We start from the raw sequence: 21,700 nt of genomic DNA on the forward strand, positions 1-21,700 counted from the left end.
ATAGTTTAGCAAGAGATGGCATCTAACATCTGCCAAATTATTTAGCATTTAATAATAAGTTAGTAGTAGTAATATAGACTAACATAATCCAGCAAGCATTTGGCTTTAATATATAACTAAAAAGTTTAAGATGTTTGCACTATTAAAAATTAACTATAATATGTAATTGAGTTTAAAAAAATTAATGATGTATATGGTCAGTGCCATAATAAGCTTGTCATATAAAAGTGTGGCTGTACGTCATAGTAAATAAATATTTTATTTTAATTTCTATATACTTTCCTTTCTTTCCTTTGTCTATTGTTTGCGCCTTCTAGAAATTTTCTTCTCAACCTTTTTTTTTCTTGGGTGGTGGTGACTAATCCCTTGGAACAAAAGAGAGGAATGTGGCCCTGAGGGCAATGTGTATGAACGATGGTCATTCTTGGCTGGAACTCTGACGAGGTAGGTTGGAAAGATTGGATTCTCTAGTGCGTTTCAGCAGTGAATAGAGAAAAAGAAGTCAAAGAAAGATTATCAAGAAAGATTATTGATCTCCCAAGATTTCAATCAAAGTGAACTGAGAAGGAATAAGAACACAAGCGACTAGAGCCTGAGATCCTGTCGCACTCCTATTGGTCACATTCATTATGCAGACACGCATGTGTTTAATAGTAGTTTCATACTGTATTTATAAGTTTCACATTCATATTTATTTTTTCATGTTTTAAAAATTATAAAATTAATATTTATAAATATGAAAATGAAAAAAATTATATAAATAAAAAATGTGATGTTATAAAAAATTATTATAGAAAAATCATGATTTTATATTTTTAAGAAAGTTTCTAATGTGCTTAATGTGTATTTAATAGGAAAAATAATGATTTTTGATGATTTCATGAATTTGAAAGGTTTTAATGTGTGTTACAATCCTTACAAACATAGCTTACATATAAAATTTGTAGTATCAATTGTTACTGAGACACAAAACNGAAGTAAAGCTTCTTATAAAACCCAAAATTTAGCCCAAATTATTTTTAAAGTGGCCCAAAAAGTAGTGCTCAATCTTCTACTCGTAACCCAGTCTTGCAATCCTGAAACCCAGCCATATTTTATAAAATAAGAGAAAAAAGGGGTAATCCATATGTAAGGTATTACTGTAAAAGCAATGTCATATTGACCAGATTAGAGTTGTTCTTGGTCTATTGTTCTCTTATAGCACGAAGGCATTTCAATCTAAACAAACGAGCTAATGTACACGTGTCACAGTTCGGACAGAATTTTCACTTCAAATTGCAAAGTAGCCCTATTTTGCATTTCTGTGTATATATTGTCTACTTGGACTTTGTTTATTAATAGGACTTATGTTGGTGAATATTCTGATTAGCAGAGAGGATATCTAGTCAAAAGTCAAAACAAAATATTTTTATTTTTACCCATACACTCTTTTTGTGTGTTTTGGAACTGAAGGACTTTTGACTAAGATATCGCCTCTTTGCTAATCAGAAATTTCACCAGTATAATAAGTCTTATTAATAAACCAAAGTCCAAGTAGACAATATACACTCATAGAAATGTAAAAGTAAGGACAAAGAGGTAAAAAGAATTAGCCATATTTTGAACTAACCAAATTTTTTAATGTTTAAATCTCTATCCCCAGTCAGGACAAAAGTACAGTTATGAACTAATGGGATTTCGAACTATCTGAGTTTGAATTAACAAGGATTTCCTGTTATCCTGCAAAGTGATCATAAACTATATGCATGCTGATCAGACTAACTGTAAAGTTTCTCTCCAATTCCCTCACAAATTTTAATTTCGCGCCATATTTTTCTAGAATTCTTCCTCATTTATAGAAATCATTAAAGCAGTCCTCGACACTTGCTTTTAGGTAAATCTTCAACTATTGTAAAATGAATTTTCTCTTTCAAATTGACCTTTATTGTATACAGTTACGTTCATTTTTTTACAGTAAAACCACATTTACATACATAAGAAACACTTCATTACTGGGTTTAAATTAATCCATAGGGACTCCAATTAAAGATGTAAGTATTTGAATACAAGAATCGAAAACATTTGATTGCAAAAAATTCTAGTTCTATTTGTAATAACTTTTCGGTTTTAAAATTTAAATTTTTATTCTCAAATATTGTATTTATTTTACAAGAGTCGACAGATGGCGTAACGTCGCATGAAAATGTAAACATTCCAGCTGGGATGAGTTAGTGAGGAGTTGGTCGAATTTTTACTAAGTTTCGTAGCGGAAGAAAAACAGCAAAAATCTAATAATAACCTGCTTAATATTGTTAATGTTTAAGACTTATAAAGTAACTTAACACTTATTATAATGGGTTCGGACGATCCAGATACGGAACAGGTGATCCTGGCCACTGGTGGTTATGATCACACTATTCGATTTTGGCAAGCTCATAGTGGACAATGTCAGGGAAGTGTACAGCATTCTGATTCTGTATCCTTTTTAAAAATGTAGGTACAATTGTAGCCGTGAATGAGGCTTTAACACAGCTGTAGAGCATGCCCATAGGAACAAAAATTCAAAGGACCGGCCCACTGGTGGCCAGGCGGCTCTGTTCCCCGAACACTGGGAGTTTGGTCGTGGGTTCACCCCTCACCAGGCCACGTGGAGCTTTCTGGGTTTTCTCCACATCTGTAACACCCGAATAGGGGCCAGTTTACCGTAGAGAAATCCTTCCCGGGGAGGGGACACGTGTCGCGTTGTCTCGTACAAACAAACACAAAACAATGTCGGTTAGAAAATCGTTTATAAACGATATAAGTTTGATAAAGTTTAAATATTATGAATTTAAAAAATATACTTGTACTTATTTTTAAATTGTCATTCATTATTCTTAATAATGTCATAATTAAATAGGAAGTTCATAAAAATTAGCATCATTTTTTGTAATAGGAAGTAACCGTACACCTCGGAAGGTATTTCTTTTCCCAAAAAGAATGTATCCATGCAAGAAAAATGACACAAATCGCAACAGTTTTTAAAGAATTGTTTGCTGTTTCTGTTTATGAATAAGATTTTAATATTCGCCATTTAAAAAACATGGTTTATCAAGCGAATAAGATTTCGGTAATAAAAATTCATTGCGCTTAATCTGACGTAATAAATTCATTTTCGAAGCGATGGAAGGTCAGAAGCGGAAATTATAGCAGAAAACTGAAATTATTATACAGTAAAACCTGTCTAAAACGTAAGGCGACAACACCGAGTTGAATTTTCCGTTTACGCCTGTTTTAGTTTTATGGCGAGTCCGTTTTAGGCAGGTTTTATTAGGCAAAGTAAAGTCCCATTTTTATGATCTAATTGGTTGTTGAAGCATTGTCGTATAGCGAGCCGTCCTACTTCCCATAAACTTAAGATTACTTTCCTGGAAATGGCATCTTTAACTATATAATAGCATATTGAGATATTGGATAATACAGTATTAAGATATTTAAATGTACATTTTAGAGAGCCATTGTGATTGAACTATGTAGATTCTATATAGCAATTTTTCATTGAAGCTGTATGATAAATAACTTTACTAAAAGTATGATTATTCAAAAGTACAGTACATACAGTTTTTATTATAGAAAAACAGAAGAAAAAATATTAATTCTTAAGCGTAAATCTCAATAAGGAATACAAAATAATAATGAACTGCACGATACATCTGTATTTCTCAGATTCACAACTGTATACCTACTTTTGAACCCCCCTTCTCTATATTTATAATTAAGTATAGAATCTTAATTTTGGAAATTAAATTTCTCTATCTAATTAATTGTTTCGTGATAATTTTGTAAAAGGGGGAACGTAGAACTGTAAAAGAAAAAGTATTATATAATTTGTGAATTGTCTCCCGAATTTCTTCCGTAAGCGTGAGATTTGGATTAATTTCTGCAAAAAAAAAGTACAGATGTATGAACAAATTCCGTTTTTTTTTATATCAAGGCCATATTACTTTCAAGATTTATTTGAAAGCTTTTAAATTTAGGACAATCGTTTTTATTGTTTACGCTATGAGATGCATAAAGTAAATCATTGTAAATAAACCGGTTTCTTACGTTATCTACTCCATCAAATTAATCTTGTTTGTAATATTTTAAAGTAATTTGCGATGTGCCAAATTTATTTATTGCAATATTTAAATAATCAATAGCTTATATTTTCATTTTAATAATTAAAATGACTTTCGTATCCTGTATTTTNAAACACTTCATTACTGGGTTTAAATTAATCCATAGGGACTCCAATTAAAGATGTAAGTATTTGAATACAAGAATCGAAAACATTTGATTGCAAAAAATTCTTGTTCTCAAGAACTTATGCCAGGTATTCAACTACTACTCAGATGATATCCTTACTTACTTAGTGTTACTTAGTAAAGATAATGCCGCCACATATCATTAATTGTAAGATTTGTTTCAGCTTGAAATCAACTTTTAAGTTTGTTTTAATGGAGGAAAAAATTTTAAAATAATCAATTTTGTTAAGTAATGAGTCATAAAAACAATACAAATAACATAAAATAGCATTATCTGTTCCATTTTCAACAAACATGTACAGTTACTATTCATTTTAATGCTGCATCATAATGTCTTTTGAATGCTAAAAAGGAGTTTAAGTTAAATGTACGTACTGTACATTAACACGAAGCATTGTGATATACCTAAACATGATTTCTACTGTATTACATACTTAAATACAGTAACTGCTTACAATATATATACATATATTGTATTTATATAGGTTTATAAGAATTCTTGAAACTCTATTATTTTTTTATGTTTGACTCATGATCAAATCAACTTACTATGGACATCCTGGAACAGAACAGGGAATTATCTATTATTTTTATATTCCTTCACTAATTTTAGCAAGTTAATGCATTAGAAATTACACCTGACAGACAACTATTAGCGGCTGCAAGTATGTATCTCTTTTTAATATTGGTACATTGTATTTATAATTGAAATTTTTATAAACATATTTTTAATATAATACAATTATATCGCAGGTTACCAACACATTCGAATGTATGATATTAATTCTAATAATCCAAATCCAGTTGTTAATTACGAAGGTGTATCAAAAAATGTGACATCAGTTGGATTTCAGGAAGAGGGACGTTGGATGTACACTGGGGGTGAAGACTGCATGGCTAGAATATGGGATTTACGGTAACATAGATTTCATTGTGTATCTTGTTTTCATTTCTTTGTTTCGGGGCCAGTATGGAGTTATTCTATAGCCTAATATATTCTTTAAATTTCTAGTTCAAGAAATCTTCAGTGTCAAAAGCTGTACAACACTCATCAACCCATCAATGCTGCTTACCTTCATCCCAACCAAATAGAAGTTTACATTGGTGATCAAAGTGGAACAATTCATGTTTGGGATTTGAGAATGCAACAAAATGATCCGCAATCTAAATCAATATTTTATAAAGTATTTTTTTTTATTTTTATATATTATTGTATTTGTATTATAAAAATTAATATTTAAACAAAATAACATATACACTAGTTTCATCAATAATTTGCATTCATTACTGTTAATGAATTCAAATCATTTCAAGAAACTATTATAAAGTTTTAGCTTCCACATATTTAAAATTAGTAATGAAGATTTTCTAATTAGTTTTTTGAAATATATGCATTTGCTGGATTATTATATTTTGAAGCTTTAGTGAGAAAGAATCTTTTTCTTATCACTTATTTTAATTAAAATTCCAATGAAATATCAACTTTGCCTCTCCCCTTCATGGAGACATCCCTTGTTCACTTGCATATTTTGCTAGAGCTGTACTATATCTGTTTTTATTAATATCTTGATGGTGTTCCTTGACCCAAAGGCTCAAGGATCTATTTGTTGAGCATAATGCAGTATAGAATACACTTCAAGGGATTTGCTGTCTTCTCTCTTATCCTTATCATTGGTGAATAGTTTGTATATAGTTGGATTGTGTTTAATTGCTTGACTATGACACTGTAAGTTGTACTCAGTCTGGGGTTGAAATTTACTACTATATATTTATGATTTTGTGTTTTTGTTTGTGGATGTGTTCCTATGGTCAACTATATAGCTTTTTAAGGTCCTCTTCTATGGTAAACACTAATGTAGCAATGTATTCCATACCTCTTTATTACATCAGATTCAATAGAAATCTGACATAAAGATCCTTGTTGCAAAGACTCCGGGAACACCAATATTATATTAATAAAAACAAATATAGTACAGCTCTAGCAAAATATATAGATGATTCAAATTAAAGTATCCCTGTTTACAGCAAAGATGATAATGGAAGCAATGTACAGTCAACCCCCCTATAACACCGTTGATAATTCCGTTTTATATGAATTCCATGTTGTACGAGTCACTTAGATTTTACAAATACGTGTGCCGGACTGTGAACAGCTCACGTATTTGTAAAATCTAAGTGACTCGTACAACATAGAATTCATATAAAATGGAATTATCAACGGTGTTATGGGGGGTTGACTGTATTACTTTATTTCTGATATACAACTACTAAACTCTAAATAGTAAAACATTTCTTTCATAGTATTTTATGTACTGTTATGATATTGATTATTAAATTTAATTAAATTAATTATTGATTTTTTTTAAATATATGAATATTTATTTGTTATTTTTAAAACATTATTAAATCAATGAAACTACTTGTTATAATATAAATCTAAGAAATTCAAAATAATCACAAGTTAAAGTATATGTCATTGAGATTATTGTTATTATTATAGAATTCTCTTTTGTAAATATTATTGTTCTGTTTATTCATTATATAAAATATGCACTTTTATAATGTTTACTACATATTATAATTACAAAAAAAAATTTTTACAGTCAACAGAAACAGATGTATCCATACAAAACATACACATTGATTCTGAAGGTATATATGTGGCTGCTGTTGACAATAAAGTAAGTGATAAAAATATTTGTAATAAGAAAATGATAATATAGTATAAAAGAATAAATCTGTCTTAGATGTAATATGTAATAATTAAATTTTAAAATAAGTTGAGTTAATTTACTAAAAATGTACTTATAAAGCATTAAAAGTTATTGTTTATATGTAAACAATGTTTTTTTTTAGATAAATTTGAAAACTTGTAATTCAAATTTGATTTTACAATATTTTATATATGACCATTTATTTTCCTTATTCTGTTCTTTTATAATCAGCTGCAAAATTTTAGAAAAGTAGTAATATAATTTAACTGATGCACATTCTAAAACTGTCTTTTGATATTTACCATCCTCTATTCCGTGTTTAGGAACTATTTCATTAAAATTAGTAAAACTATTTTAAAAATCAGGCAATATCTTATCTATATGCTATGGGCCAATGTTTACTTATTTCAAGTTTATCCTGACTCAAGGCAATTATTTATTTAGGAAATGATAATCATGCTAATTGAGAAGTCTTGTAACCAGTTGACCTTAACTTTTCTGATATTTTGACTATGCTTATTAGTAATGGGAAAAATTGTTTTAACCCGTTGTGCTAAACCAGCATTTAATTATAGTTAATAAAAACTTTCTTTTCTTTATCATATTAACCGTAAAATATAATAATATTGTATATTATTTTAAGTAATTAGTATAATGTCAATGAACAAAATCTACCTGTAAAATTTTTAACATTATCATTGCTTTTTCAAAATAATTTCTTTTATCATTGTTTAGGGAGTTAAAAATGAAATATCTCCCATTTTTACATCTTAATCTTAATAAGCTAGAGTTGGAATCTCACCTTCTGACAAAAGAAAAAAGGTATTTCTAGGCTAGAGTTACTTGCAGCCATGGTGGGAGAAAACAAGATGTTCCATTTCTGGATCAGAAAAACCACCGATTTGTGCATGACATCACTTATAAACAACCGCCCATGGTCAGTTCATATATTTGGTTACCGTACAGTATAAAATTAGTGAAAATAACCAATTTTTGCATTCTGGCAATGGTTATATGCATGGTATTTAGATGTTCTAATCAGTCAAATCAAAATAAAGGAAAACTTGCATTTCCATCATTTTTCTTTGTTACCCATATTGTTTCCTATTGCTATTGTATATCCGAATATAAATTTGTATATGTATATTCCCAATGGAAGCGCCATATTGTCGAATACGGGACAGCTTCCACGACAAAAATATTTGAATGGTGTAAAACAGCCAGATTATAGGCATTCGCGCATGCGCTTTACAGAGCACCAACCTCACGGTAGAAGCTACACATACAACGCTTCTAATGATTCTATCCAGGACCGGTTCTGGACTGTTAACCGCCTGCCTGCTAGATATTTGGCTGCCCTCGTCTCATTATGCAAATCATGAGTAGATTTATAACTTAATCCACCGATAGGAGTTTACTGGTGTGTCCTTTGAGGTATACTAGTGATGTGACAAAAGAGGCATTTGACATTGACCAGTATCGGCACCCTAAGGATTTGGCAGCCCACATGCATGCATCTACCAGGACCATATCTGATTCCATCCATTAGCCACTCGTAGGGAGCTATTTGACTAAGTGAATTGTTATAAGATTTAAAAAGTAAAGAAGATTTTATGTTATTTTTATGTACGGTTCTTTAAGTTATTTTTATGTATGTTTCGTATCATATGTTATTTTTATGTACGTTGGAAGTCAGCTTCTTACAGAAACACAGCTTCCCTATCGTCAAATATCACGGCACGCCACTAGAATGCACTATATCACCTTAAATCACAAGCAGTTTCCACATAAAGAAAAATTAAACCAGGAGACAAAACTTTTCAGGTTGGAAACAGTCTTGTAGAAAATCATCATTTTATAATAAATAAAAAAAAACAACTGATAGAGAAGGAACAATACAAACCAAATCCATATTTGGATTTACAGTCAAATCTCTGTTATCAAATGATTCACTTTTCGAACAAATTAGTTCACACACAGAATTTTGAACTCATGTTTGCCCCAATTGCTGAACAAGCTACTTGGCAAAAGCCGACTACAGATTAGAGAGGTTATCTACAGATAACAGACTGTCAATTCCCTACACTTCCTATGTTAAAGAAAGTTGACAACCCAATCAATCAGCAACAGGATTACTGATTCGACAGTTAGTTACACCGATCATTAGAGATTGTGACATGAATCGTCAATGACATTGGTGGTTAAATTAGATTTCGATGCACATGCGAGAAAGATACCACTACCATTTTTTGGGATGTGCTGCAGTTGAATTTAAATCCAATTAATTAAAATCACATTAATTGACATTCACATAATATAAATGGCATCCAAGAATTTGTTTTTAAAAGTGCTTAAGTGAAATTTAAATAACAAAAATTTATTATATTATATACAATATTACATTGCATTTGTAGGCATTTTTAGCATGTAATACAGCCAAAAATTTAAAAAAAAGCTTTATTTTGGGGGTTGGGCACATGATAAAGACTTCACTTTCCTTTATCTTGTGTTTCCATAGTATGCAAATTGGTAACAAAACTTTAACTTTAAAATAATAAACAAAGTATTTAGAAGAGTCCAAATGCAATTAAATTGGCCTTTACTAGAAAAGGTAATAAAATATATAATTAAAATATGTATAATAATTTGTGTACTTGGCATTAATATGAATATCAGTGAAATTAATGTACAAAGGAAAAAAACAAGAAAAAAGATAAAGTTTACAAATACTTTGGTTAATATTATATTAAAAAAATATCAAGTAAACCATTTTAAAAATTGTTTATTACTTTTAATTTGTATTTGATTTCTTATATACAAAAAATTAAATGTGTGATTAAGGTGTTAATTCCAGATATTTAAAGAAATGTTTAAAAATTAAGATTAAAAAATATCTAAAGATTTTGTTGGTATTTGTTTTCCCTCTGTTTATACATGAAGTCATGAATAATGTGCAATGGAACATCTTGCTTTCTTCCACCATGCTTGTAGACACTATTGCTTCCTGACTTGCTTGTAAAATAATGAGAGTTTCATAAGAGGCCTCTTAGTCACGTCTGCTGATCTAGATTTAAAAGCATTGACTCCTACATATTTTCTGTAGGAAATTATACATGAATTAATGTCAACATTGACATAAATTATCTAAAATGCAGGTTATGTTAGGTGCAAGATGTTCATGGATTATTCAAAAGATTTTGAATAGAATATTAGGAGTCCTATTGTCTTTCAAACCAAGGAAGAATAGTAATAAAGACAATGTTGAAGTTGGTTATATTGTACAGGGCAAGAGATTAATGTGACGTCAGTTGATAATTGAGTTATTGCCTGGTGCTGATGGGATAAGTTGTGCAAGAACTAAGACTTAGTAAAGGAGAAATAATTAGTGTGTCCTTCAGAGTCTCTACCCTTTAGAAGTTTCTTCATTTAAACAAAGCTTCAGAAATCCAACTGGTTGAAGATCCTGAGAAAGAATTTTCCTGAAACCCAGCAAACCAATGTTTACAAAACTCGGTAGGAGGATAAAGCAACCTGATAGATGTCTGTGAAATAATATAAATTTGAATGCATTATTGTTGAATGTTGTAAGTGGACTTCAATAGTTACATCAACCTAGATGGGAGGATATTAGAAATTTTTGCCTGTTTGTTATATTTAGAATATGTTTGCCCTTCAGAATATATTTGGGTAACAAGTAACACCAAATGAACATATGAATGACAGCAGGAACCAACCTAACATAAACACTACTGGACAGGATTTTAACACGGTATGGGACAAAGAAGTGCTTAAACCTCTTTAGTCTGGAGCCAATTACCTCACTGCCAAGTCTATATGGATGTACTACAAGAGAAGCTTAGTAACTAGTGTAATCAATTATAGAGACTCGGATAACTTAGCGAATTCTTGGAAATGGCTAAAATGCTCTGTAGGTAACTGTATCAAAAAAACATCATCTCGTACTTTAATTTATTTTATCACTTAATAATCTGCCCTTATTATTAATTTTTTAATTCCAGAAGAACTGAATTTTCTTTAAACTCCCATAGCAAAGTGTTCTTCATTCAGGGAGATCGCTACCATTTGCTTTGTGACATAGCTTGAAATATTTGTAAATAAATTTTTTTATTAACATTCTCGAAGATGAGTGAGATAATTCAAATGCTATGTAACAATTGTTCATATAGTCCATTAAAGCACATCTTATAATTTTGAATTATTCCCCACCTCATAGACCTTTTACTGTTTATAAAGAAAATTCAGCTACAGTACCCGTACAAAAAATTAATTTGCTAAGTGAAAGTATTTAATTATTTAAAATTATAAATAAAAAATGTTTCCTTATATTTTTGTAGGGTTACTGCTATCTGTTTAGTGTTGCTACAACAGAAGATGGAAAAACTCCTCAGCCATTAAGACAGTTAAAACTTCAAGCCCATAAGCGTTACGCATTAAAATGTAAATTTAGTCCAGATTCCACGTAAGTGCATAATTTATTTAATATATTGAAAAATTGAGGATTTTAATTTTTCTTTTTAGTTTTAATCCAAAATAATTCACATCAATGTTATCCATTTGAAGCATTTAATTTGATATTATTGATTCTTTTGAGAATATTTTTGCTTCTTTTTTTTCTTATTTGATGTATATACAAGATATTATACGTACTTTGAATAATGAAAATAGTAATACTTAAATTAATTTTACTAGAATTTCGTGATGCAATCTCAACAATTTAGTAGATTTCTTACAGAATAACTTTAGTCAGCTCTTATATTTATTTAACAAAATATAAAAATACAAAAGATACAAAAAGTCTTCAGACATCAGTCTTCAGTCACCAGCGACATACAATCTTCATCCAGAAACAACTTTTTAATTGAGGCTACGCCTCTGAAATAATGCAAATTGGTTTGAAACATCCTCCAGCGGCATTGCCATTATGAAAAGACAAATAGGTCGCTTAAAGTTGGCCGATAGTATTTACATTTAATAAAAAGTTCTTGGACATTCATCTGGATCCTATATTTATTCTCATATTCAAAAAATGATGTTCTTATCTTATATTTGGATACAATTTACATTCTCTTATATTAGTGAACCTAAACTCAATCATTATAGCCTTCTAGTTTATTACACTATAATTTTATAACCTTCCAATTTTAAATGAAGAATAACTTCTTTTGAAACTGAACAAACTCTCAAAATTTGATAGAATGATTATAGACACTTTATATAATTTAGATAATTAGATAATACTTTTAAATAAATGCATCTAAAGTTATTTTAAATGCACAATCTGATTTCCAAAAACATTTAGTATAGTGACAATTTCTTTAAAGTTTAAAAACTTTATCACAGTTTGGTTTATGATCAAAATTTTTCTTTTCTTTGCAATGCAAATCTGTATTAATTATGCTATTTTTAACACCTTAGGATTTATCTTTCGTAGAATAAAATGAAAACTATACACACTTCTCCGGCAAAAGGAGTTTTCGGAACAAACGTTTTCGGTCTATTTTATAAACCTGCCTCAGGTTTCAAACTATTAATTTTGTAGTTTGAAACCTGAGACAGGTTTATAACATAAACTGAAAACATTTGTTCCATAAACTTTTTGCTGCAAAAGTCTGTACAGTTTTCATTAGGGTGCAATTTGAAAAAATTGTACACCTATAAATTCCCATTGTAGTCTTGTCTGCTTTCTCTCCTTAATCTCAAGAATGGAGTTAGATAGATGAAAGACAAGACCAGATATGGAAAGATTAGGAGCAGGAGCAGTATATATGAACTTCTGATGCAAGCCGTAAGTCACGTTATTTCAATTTTAAAAAATGCTCCCCCCGAAAGGAGTTAATTAGATGATCGGCATGACTCTATTGCCAACAGAAAAAGTATGGTATACAGGAGCAGGACACTACTAATTTCAGGTGGAAAGCATATATATGATAAAAAATTGCAGCCTGGCATTATGACCATATCAAAACACATAATAAAACGAGCATTTATTTATTATTTCTTCCAGTTTTGATTTTGACATAATAATTACAATTTGAATATTAAAAAGTTAATATCTGAGTGGAATTTGAATTTTTTTACGTCAAACACTAGTGCAGTATGGATAAAGTCATAACAAATGTTGTCTCTTGAGTTACGTTAATCGTGTGACTCGAGAAATTACGTTACATTTGCATATACAACTTTGCCATCTAGCCAATAAATACAATAATAATTATTTAACACCTTTTGTCAGATTTAAATGTAGGTGATTATGATTTAACTATTAACTGTTCAATCAGTTGAAAAATACGGTCTGTCCATACTAAATAAGGACGTATGGCAACCATAACTGAAAGTTAAAACTACATACAGTATGATTTGGGCCGAGTACAAAAGGTTAATTTGATGCACATAATAAATTATACAAGGCATATTCAATAGAAAACTAAAAAACAGATGCCATTAAAAGTCAGGAGGAAGAGTAATATCTTTGACAGATGATACAGTTTCAAATAAACAGTAATAAATAATACTTGATGCAAGAGAACATAAAACAATGGACCGATAAAAAATGGAGGTCCCTCTCCAGCAGTGCACGAAGCCAGAGCGTTGTAGTGTTGTCCAATTTCTGACAATTTATTTTAAAAACATTTCTTATAGATTGCTGGTAACTACATCGGCAGATTCCACAGGGAAAATCTGGAGAACGGCCGATTTACAATTGCTGATGAGCCAAAAAGATACTTCAAGTCAAGAAATATTGATACACAATTGGAAAACCACTGAAGTGACTCCCATGGTGGAATTAAAAGACGTAAATCAACGATGGGTATGGGACGTGGCATTCAGTGCAGATTCTCAGTACGCCATTACGGGTAAGCCAAGTTATTGGAAAGAATATAATTTGTTAATTTACTATCGGTTTTTTTTCTTCTTCTTGATTATTTATTCGTATTTGTAGCATCTTCCGATAATCTGGCAAGATTGTGGAGTGTATCGACTGGAGAAATGAAACGCGAGTATAGCGGTCATCAGAAAGCTTTAACTGCTTTAGCATTCAGAGATTAATTAATGATGTTTATTAAAAAACATCGAAGATTTATGTAAATATAATTATATAACGAAATGTTAACAGCTTTTGGACGTAATGTATCTTATAAGGCATTAAGTCAAAGATGTATTTTGATTGTTCATAACTGCAATTTCGTACATTTTGGTATGTAAATCTAGAATACGAAGTTTCGAATATTAAAATATACTAGAAAGTATAAATGAATTTCATGATTTTAGATTTTGCCCATTCAGGGATTTGCTTTGCACCATATATTATAAAAGGGAGTCGTAAAAACTTCGTGGTAAAATGGTTTAAAGAAGGGATTGCATATATAAAGTTTAATACAGTAGAGCGTCGATTATCCGAAAGTCAATCATCCGAAAGAATTCCAGTCGGCAAATTTAAATTTTCGCCAGTGCTGTGGCGCTGCAATCTTTGGCTATGTCTTGGGCCACTCAAATATTTTACGTTTTTGATACTAAATTAACTTCTGAAGTATAAATTTTTATTGTTTTTATATTTTTCAATATATTTATTTTGTTCGTACAAAATAAAAAAAAATAATTTTTAACGATATAATAGTCTTCATTAGGCTTAACATCGACGAAAATTCAACGCGAAGCGACACGCAACGGAGAAAAATGTCAAGATGGGATAAATTAATATATTTTTTCGTACATAATCGGTTATCCGAAACATCGATCTTCCGAACAACCCCATTCCCCAATTGATTCGGATAATCGACGCTCTACTGTATTCGTATTTCTAATACTTAGCGGTTGATACTGTGTTTCGGGATGTAAATGAAAATAATGTAATTTAATATTATTATTAATTGTAATATGGTATAGATACAGAGTTCGGAGGTTTCCATCGGCGCCACAACGTTCTAGAATGATTTCGTAATTTTTTTTTAGACTATCAATATTGATTCTTTTGTATGGTAAAAATTCCCCTAAAGAGGAAGTAAAAAGATTGTTCGTACGTCTTCTGCATTGTCTGTTTACTAAAGCCAGTATCAAGAAGAAATGTGCTGAAGGAATGTAAAAATGGTAATATGTTTTGGATGGAAAGCATAGATTATAATTACATAACATCGAAGACTATCTATGTTATTAATAACTAAAATAGAACCTTGATATTCGTATATCTTAAAGGACTTTCAAATGGTTGTGAAAAGCCACCATTATGCCACAAAAATTTTAACAGAAACACATTACGTTAAAAAATACTGAATATCACAAGACACCGAAAAAGCGCCAGGAGGATATAGAGCCCAATTTAGATCAAATAAAAGCAAAAAATTTTATAATAAGTATTTTAAACAAATAAATTAAAATGTAAGTAAAAGACTGACCTGAAAAATCAGAAGAACGATAATCAAAACAAAGACATAGCCTATTAAACATTGATTGATGCCTTCAGTATCCTCGGCTCTATAAAAAATATTAAAAGCCTTCCATCCCAGACATTGAGTAGCCACATTTTCGTCGCTAAGGTAATTCCCTCCTCGGTCCTTGCGAGAGGTGATTTTAGTCTTCAACCCTGTATCATAAGTATCCTTTCCAAAATAATAATATCCAAACAATATGATGTTTTCATGTGTCATGTGAGTAATGAATTTATAAATGCAAACAGTAATGTTTTTTAGGCTATATACTTAGGCATTACAGAAAGTTCAATTACTACTAATAATAGCACTTCTCTCTATGGGAAAATATCAAATTTTAAGTCCCCTTATGTTTTATTTTTTTCATAATTCCATCTCAATCTTACAATATTAATTTTTTTTATATAAAATAATTCATTTTTAAGTAAGATGTCTATTCATCTGTTAATTATATGCCTATAAATAGAATAAATATAGATAATATATTGCATTTGTAGGCAATTTTATGCAAGAAATACATGTAAAAAGGTTTAAAAAAATGTTTTGGTGGTCGGAAACGGATTGTTTCGGTTTGAGAATAAATAAATCGGTTTCCAAACAACTTTTCGCCCATTATGGGTTCGGCCAGGCCCACAACGGAACGGGAGCCGGCATATCCGGTCGGATCACCCCCCCAAAAAATTTCCTGGGGAATTTTTCGGCCCGTCCGGATTCGACGCCGGGTCCCCCAAAGAGGTAGGCTGCTACTTTGACCGCTCGGTCCCCCGGCCGTCGTATCGAAATTACTGTTTTTTTTTGTAAGGTACGTGTAATTGTGGTACACACTGTGTGAAAGTAAATAAACGTTTGTCATATTAGACGCTACATTATTGCTTTATGAAGATTTCAGTGATACAACCAGAGCGCTTTGGGATCCAAAAGTCTCAGTAGGCTATCAATAAATCTTGCTGGTGCAGAATATCTTATAAACTACCAAAATAAGTAGACCCGATGTGAATGTCATAAGAAATGTAATTTCCTACGTCAAAAATACAAAACTGTATTTCATCCCAAATTCTGTTTCTCACTGTACCGAATCAAGTAAAATTGTTTACTTTAGTAGTATTAAAATTAATAAATTACTTATAAAATTTGCCTTTATCTAGTTTAAATTTCTATTGTTTAAATGCATCAGAGGATAAGCTATGGTTTTCACAATTATGCTATCTTATATATGTAATAGAATATAACAGAAAAATACATATGCACCTATTTATTAAGAACATATGTCGTGTACAGTACATAGATTATGCAAAAAACTTTTTTGGTTTGATTTTATTTACATACGGCAACGCGACACAGGCGATCTGCGGGGAGGACTTTGAGAGGGAACTGGCCCCTATTTAGGTGTTACAAGTGAAAAAAATCCGGAAAACTCTACGTTACCAGTCCGCTGGCGAGGCCCGGATCCACGACCAGTGTTCAATGGTTTTATCCACTCGTCACTCTTCCATGTTTTTTTTTTAATCTCTCTTAAAAACTTATTTTCGATTTAATTTAGCCACGTCCTTGACTGTAATTTCTAATTACTTTATTGAATTTTTCCAAAAAGAAAAAAATACAGTGTGTTTAGAAAAAAAAGTATATTAGTAATTACATTTTTTAATAGGATTTTTCTCAACGAAACAGTAGGAAGAAAGTTATATAACTGCTCGAAAACAGTAATACTATCCTCCAAATGGATAAAACGGCTTCTTCCCGACGTAAAGCGATTTGAGCGCCTGCTATCGACTATCATATGTATTAACTCTGGAGAAGTCCATCCAATCATGCTTACGTCAGAAATACATGCTTATCATGCTTACGTCAGAAATACAATTATTAGTATTAAAATAAAGGAATAAATCGAATGATGTAACAAGTACTGTACAGTAGATTCTTGATCAATATGGCTTTGCCCATTGTTCAAGAATCTACTGTACTAGTGCATACTGCATTCTTACTTCTAAGCGCACGTGTTACACAATACAATATAATTGATATTAAATTAACACCGCACAGTTCACTAAATTCTTCTGTTTATGCCCAAAGTTTTATTTAACTCTGATCACACCTAAACCTTATCGTTCTCAAAACTTATTTTTCTATTGCCGAAAAACTGTCACAACTCCTTTAAGTGTCTATTACGTATTTTTATTAAACCAAAAAACATTACTGCGATTTAAACACTTTAATTAGATTTTAATTAAAGTTTGCATGTTTGTCGTGTTAATCATATTTTAAAATTATTTAATTTAAAATATATGCTGTCCACCTCAAATTACTACTGTAGTGTCTCGCCCCCGTACATCATACCGTTCATGTCATCTGTTTAACTCCTTTCGGGGGAAATGTTTTGAATGGAAATAAGGTGGCTTCCGCCTTGCATCGGAAGTTCGTATATACTCCTAATCTTTTCATATCTGATCTCGACTTTCATCTACCTAACTGCGCTCTCGAGATTAAGGAAGGCCAGACAGTGGGCATTTATAGATCTACAATAGGTTCAAATTGCAGCCCAACAACAGTTCCGGAAGTTTCTACCATTGCTCAATTTAAGTGGAATCAACTTAGTTTATGAGCGTCTAACAAAATGGATTACGCCTCGTGTCTGTGGGCGTGAGTGAAAGACTACAGACAAAAAGCCCCCGAAATCGAAATTTTTTGCATTAAATTGAGTCGCGACGCAACAATAGAATTCCGACAATTGTCTGTTGCTTTGTTCCAATGCGATTGTTTGGAGTATTTTCGGAGTTTTGCTGTAGTTTTTGCCTTTATTTTGGGTAAGTTTAGTCCCTGATCTTTCTAGATTTAGGTATTTTTTTAACATTGTTAGGTACTAAATCAGTTAGCAGCGATAATTTTCCCACAACGAATATTTCGATAACAACCGTCGTGTGGTTTCTTCAAAGAGAAGAATCGAACCTTTGACTTATTTTGGAAAAGTGCATTCAATCTTTTCATTGTTAATTTTCGTCAATCGAATCGAATTGTTAAAGCAAACTCGAATTCTGTCTTTTCCCGTTATAATTTTGTATATTACATATGAGTATACATTACATCCCATATGACATTATTATATTGATAATTAATCTGACCTTTAATGAATTAGAATAAATGAGTTTATTCGTCATTAATTTCTTCTAGAATATTTTCATTAGTTTTAATGACAATCAACAAAATAATGATTAGAATTTTTCTTATACTTAAATACGATAGAAAATGGTCGTTTTATGTTATTAAATTTTCATTTCATTTTTTAATATTGTCTTAATTTCTACAATATTTAATACTCGTTTGTTTTTCGCTTGTAGAATGGATAATTTCTAGTGTTGTAACGAATAGTATATTCGGCCAGGAGCGTGGCCGAATATTCGGCTCGATTATCGCACGTACGAAAATTGGCGCGCAAACCGCATTATGGCAACGACCCCGCTCTCTATTGGCCCGCTGTCACTACGCTTCGCCAATCGCGTTAATTCTTGACACATGAGCGTCATGGCAGTATGTGATAAGTGATGATATCAAATGTGGATAACAATGAAATGTCCTACACGCGTAAATAACGGAGAAAGAACAGAGAAGGACCGCGAAGTGAAAATAAATATGAAATCGAACGAGTCGAAGCCTGGCGTTGCCTGGGTAAAAAAGAAAAACAAACGTTAAGGTGTTAAAGAAGTATGACGTACAGGTGCCAGCCACTACTAATTTCAGATGGAGAGCATATAAATGATATAAATAAAAAATATATTTAAAAATCGCAGCTCGGCATTGTGACAATGTCACAATAAATAATTGCTCGTTAATTTATTGAAAACGTTTTTTTTTATCTGCATTCAAAATAATGGAGGAAAAATACTCTTCGATCTAGAATGTCGGTCGAATGAGAAATGAATATTCACCATTGATTAGGCATCAACCGTAACCGCAGAATAACGTCAGATGGTCGAGCGGTCTAAACACAAGACTGAAGGTAAATACGGGAGCGTGCATTCCGATAGTGGGTGTGGGTTCGAATCCCACTCCCGACACGAACTTTTCTTACGAGCGGTTGATTGAAAATGTCTATTTTAGTGTGACGTAAGCGTCTGTAAGACATTTTGTAATTCTTTTGATTCGAAACAGTAATGCTAATTGGGTCAGAACTTTGCAACGTGTTGAAAGCATCGGAAAAGTAGAGTAAATACTGTATATCGAAACACTGCTTCGCCACAGGTGTGTGAAGCAGAGTTTCTGTTCTAAATTCAAAACAAAAGAAGTTTCTGAATTCTACTGTCGCTGTCGCCTTCAATTGCATAAACGATGACAGGGGCGAAGAAGATGAAAAGGCTCCACCGAGATTTGAACTCGGATCACTGGATTCAGAGCCCAGAGTGCCAACCATCATACAGACCTGCATGTCACATTAATGCATTGCAGATTGCCTTATCGATTATCGCCGCATCTCTTGTTGCCGATAATGGAAATCTCTACGTCTACACTTTCTCGTTAAAAAGCGTAGCTGTTGTCACAAATCTGTGGTGAAAAAGAATTTAATAAACGTGTTTCGTTTCGTCGCGTGGAAAGCAAACGGATCGTAAATTGTCGATGGCTGTCCGTGATCGGTGTGTAAATAGTCGAATCGTTAATTCGTTTCAAGCGTACTACTGTTTTTATCGGAAGCGGTCACGGCGCTCGCACGACAGAAGCACAATACACACACTTGCATTGCACGAAGTGTCAGTTGAAGAGCGTCGCGATTACCACAACGAAAGACAGCGTGCGATCGAAAATACTTAACGAATTTCAGCCGAATATTTAAACGACGCCCATCAAGTTAGTTAGTTAACGCGAAAGGCGAGGATGTTCCGCCCCGCGCGATCTACGACGAAGGACGGTAACTCTTTTGCGACATTCAAATCTCCGTTGCATGTGACGAACGAACCAAGTAATGTCCGTTGGTACGCTGATTGGCTTATAAATGGGCTTTCGAGAAGCAACTCATCCGGAGGTCTCGTGGTGTAACGGTAAGCGATCAGAGTTCGAATCTCAGAGACCTCTTGTTTTTTTCTGTCGTCGAAGTTCGTGCCCTATGCAATTATGACGCCTTAGAACGTGTCTCAGGATAGCAAACAATGCGTGTATGTCCGACAGTATTGCACTCAATCAAAAATGTTCATTGTGATATTTATCGTGTAATCGAGTTACAATAGCCAAGTACTTTTGACCAATAAATATCTAGCCTAGTCGCCGGAAGAATAGAAAAAACGTTTTATACTTTACCGTTTTTCACGTACAAGTCGAATAAGTTTTATGAAAGGGCTGACGAATTTACAATTTAATGAAAAGCTGTTTCTGGTGATTGGACATGGCGACAAGTGAAGACATTTTAAAGGACGTCCATACACTTAATTCAACGTCATTCAATTTCTAATATATTGTCATCCTGCAATAATTTTGATTAGAGGTCCAACAATATTCCTTGTTTAAGCTTAACATCACTTAAGTTTGAAAAAAAAAATCCGTTTAAGGCATTTGAAAAGAACGCCTTCTTTCTCCATAGTACTTTGACGGCTTTCATTAATCCAAATTATATACTGTATACAGTGAGAGTAACAAGATTTTTTGGTATCAACTAGAGGTTCTTTACATTAGCTTGACATGGAACAAATCCATCTCTCTGAGGCCATTCTTTTATTTTAAAATGATTGGGATAGTAGATTTACTATCCCAAAGACAAAGAAATCACTTGGTAAAATCACCCCGTAGTCCCAGTATCAGCCTTGTAACTTGTCTACATATCTACAGTATAGTTTTTTGGCATTTAGAATTACGTAGTTTTATAGGTTTCCTTCAAGTTAACTGCATGAACAAGAATCATTTCCGAAACTGATTTTAAAAACTCCATAAAATCTTAACTTGAACCAATCGCAAAATGGTCATAAATTAGTGTAATTTGATTTCCAAAAACTTTCAGGTAGCTAACACTCTTGAATCACAAGATCTGCAGAACTAAGAATCTCAATATTAAATTCGGTTAAATTTGGATTTTGAGTATTTCACTATTATTTTCGTGGACACTTCGATGTTTAGCTTGTGTGTTCGAATAACTTAGCACCTACTAAAATCTCTAATTTTGTAACGTTCCATACATAAAAATTTTGTTTATAAATTAGAACGAAACAGTAACTAAACGTCGGTTCACAACACAATGAAATTTCATTGATTATTTATATATTGTGTCTCATCAGCGAGATATTTTCCTTCATAACCTCTCATA

At 31.8% G+C, this 21,700-nt stretch overlaps 1 protein-coding gene across 1 annotated transcript; it reads left to right on the top strand.

The window, feature by feature from the left end:
• Positions 1-2,146: 2,146 nt before the first annotated feature.
• Positions 2,147-14,255, top strand: LOC111628040 (target of rapamycin complex subunit lst8-like). The gene is made up of 8 exons (XM_023371766.1): positions 2,147-2,455; positions 4,879-4,930; positions 5,019-5,181; positions 5,278-5,449; positions 6,869-6,946; positions 11,335-11,459; positions 13,640-13,854; positions 13,941-14,255. Exons 1-8 carry the CDS (start codon positions 2,333-2,335, stop codon positions 14,045-14,047), a joined length of 1,035 nt encoding a protein of 344 aa, XP_023227534.1. The 5' UTR covers positions 2,147-2,332; the 3' UTR covers positions 14,048-14,255.
• Positions 14,256-21,700: the final 7,445 nt, after the last annotated feature.

The sequence above is a fragment of the Centruroides sculpturatus genome, unplaced genomic scaffold (assembly GCF_000671375.1).
Source record: "Centruroides sculpturatus isolate CEXI.00-Female unplaced genomic scaffold, Cexi_2.0 scaffold565, whole genome shotgun sequence".
Classification (NCBI taxonomy): Eukaryota; Metazoa; Arthropoda; class Arachnida; order Scorpiones; family Buthidae; genus Centruroides; species Centruroides sculpturatus.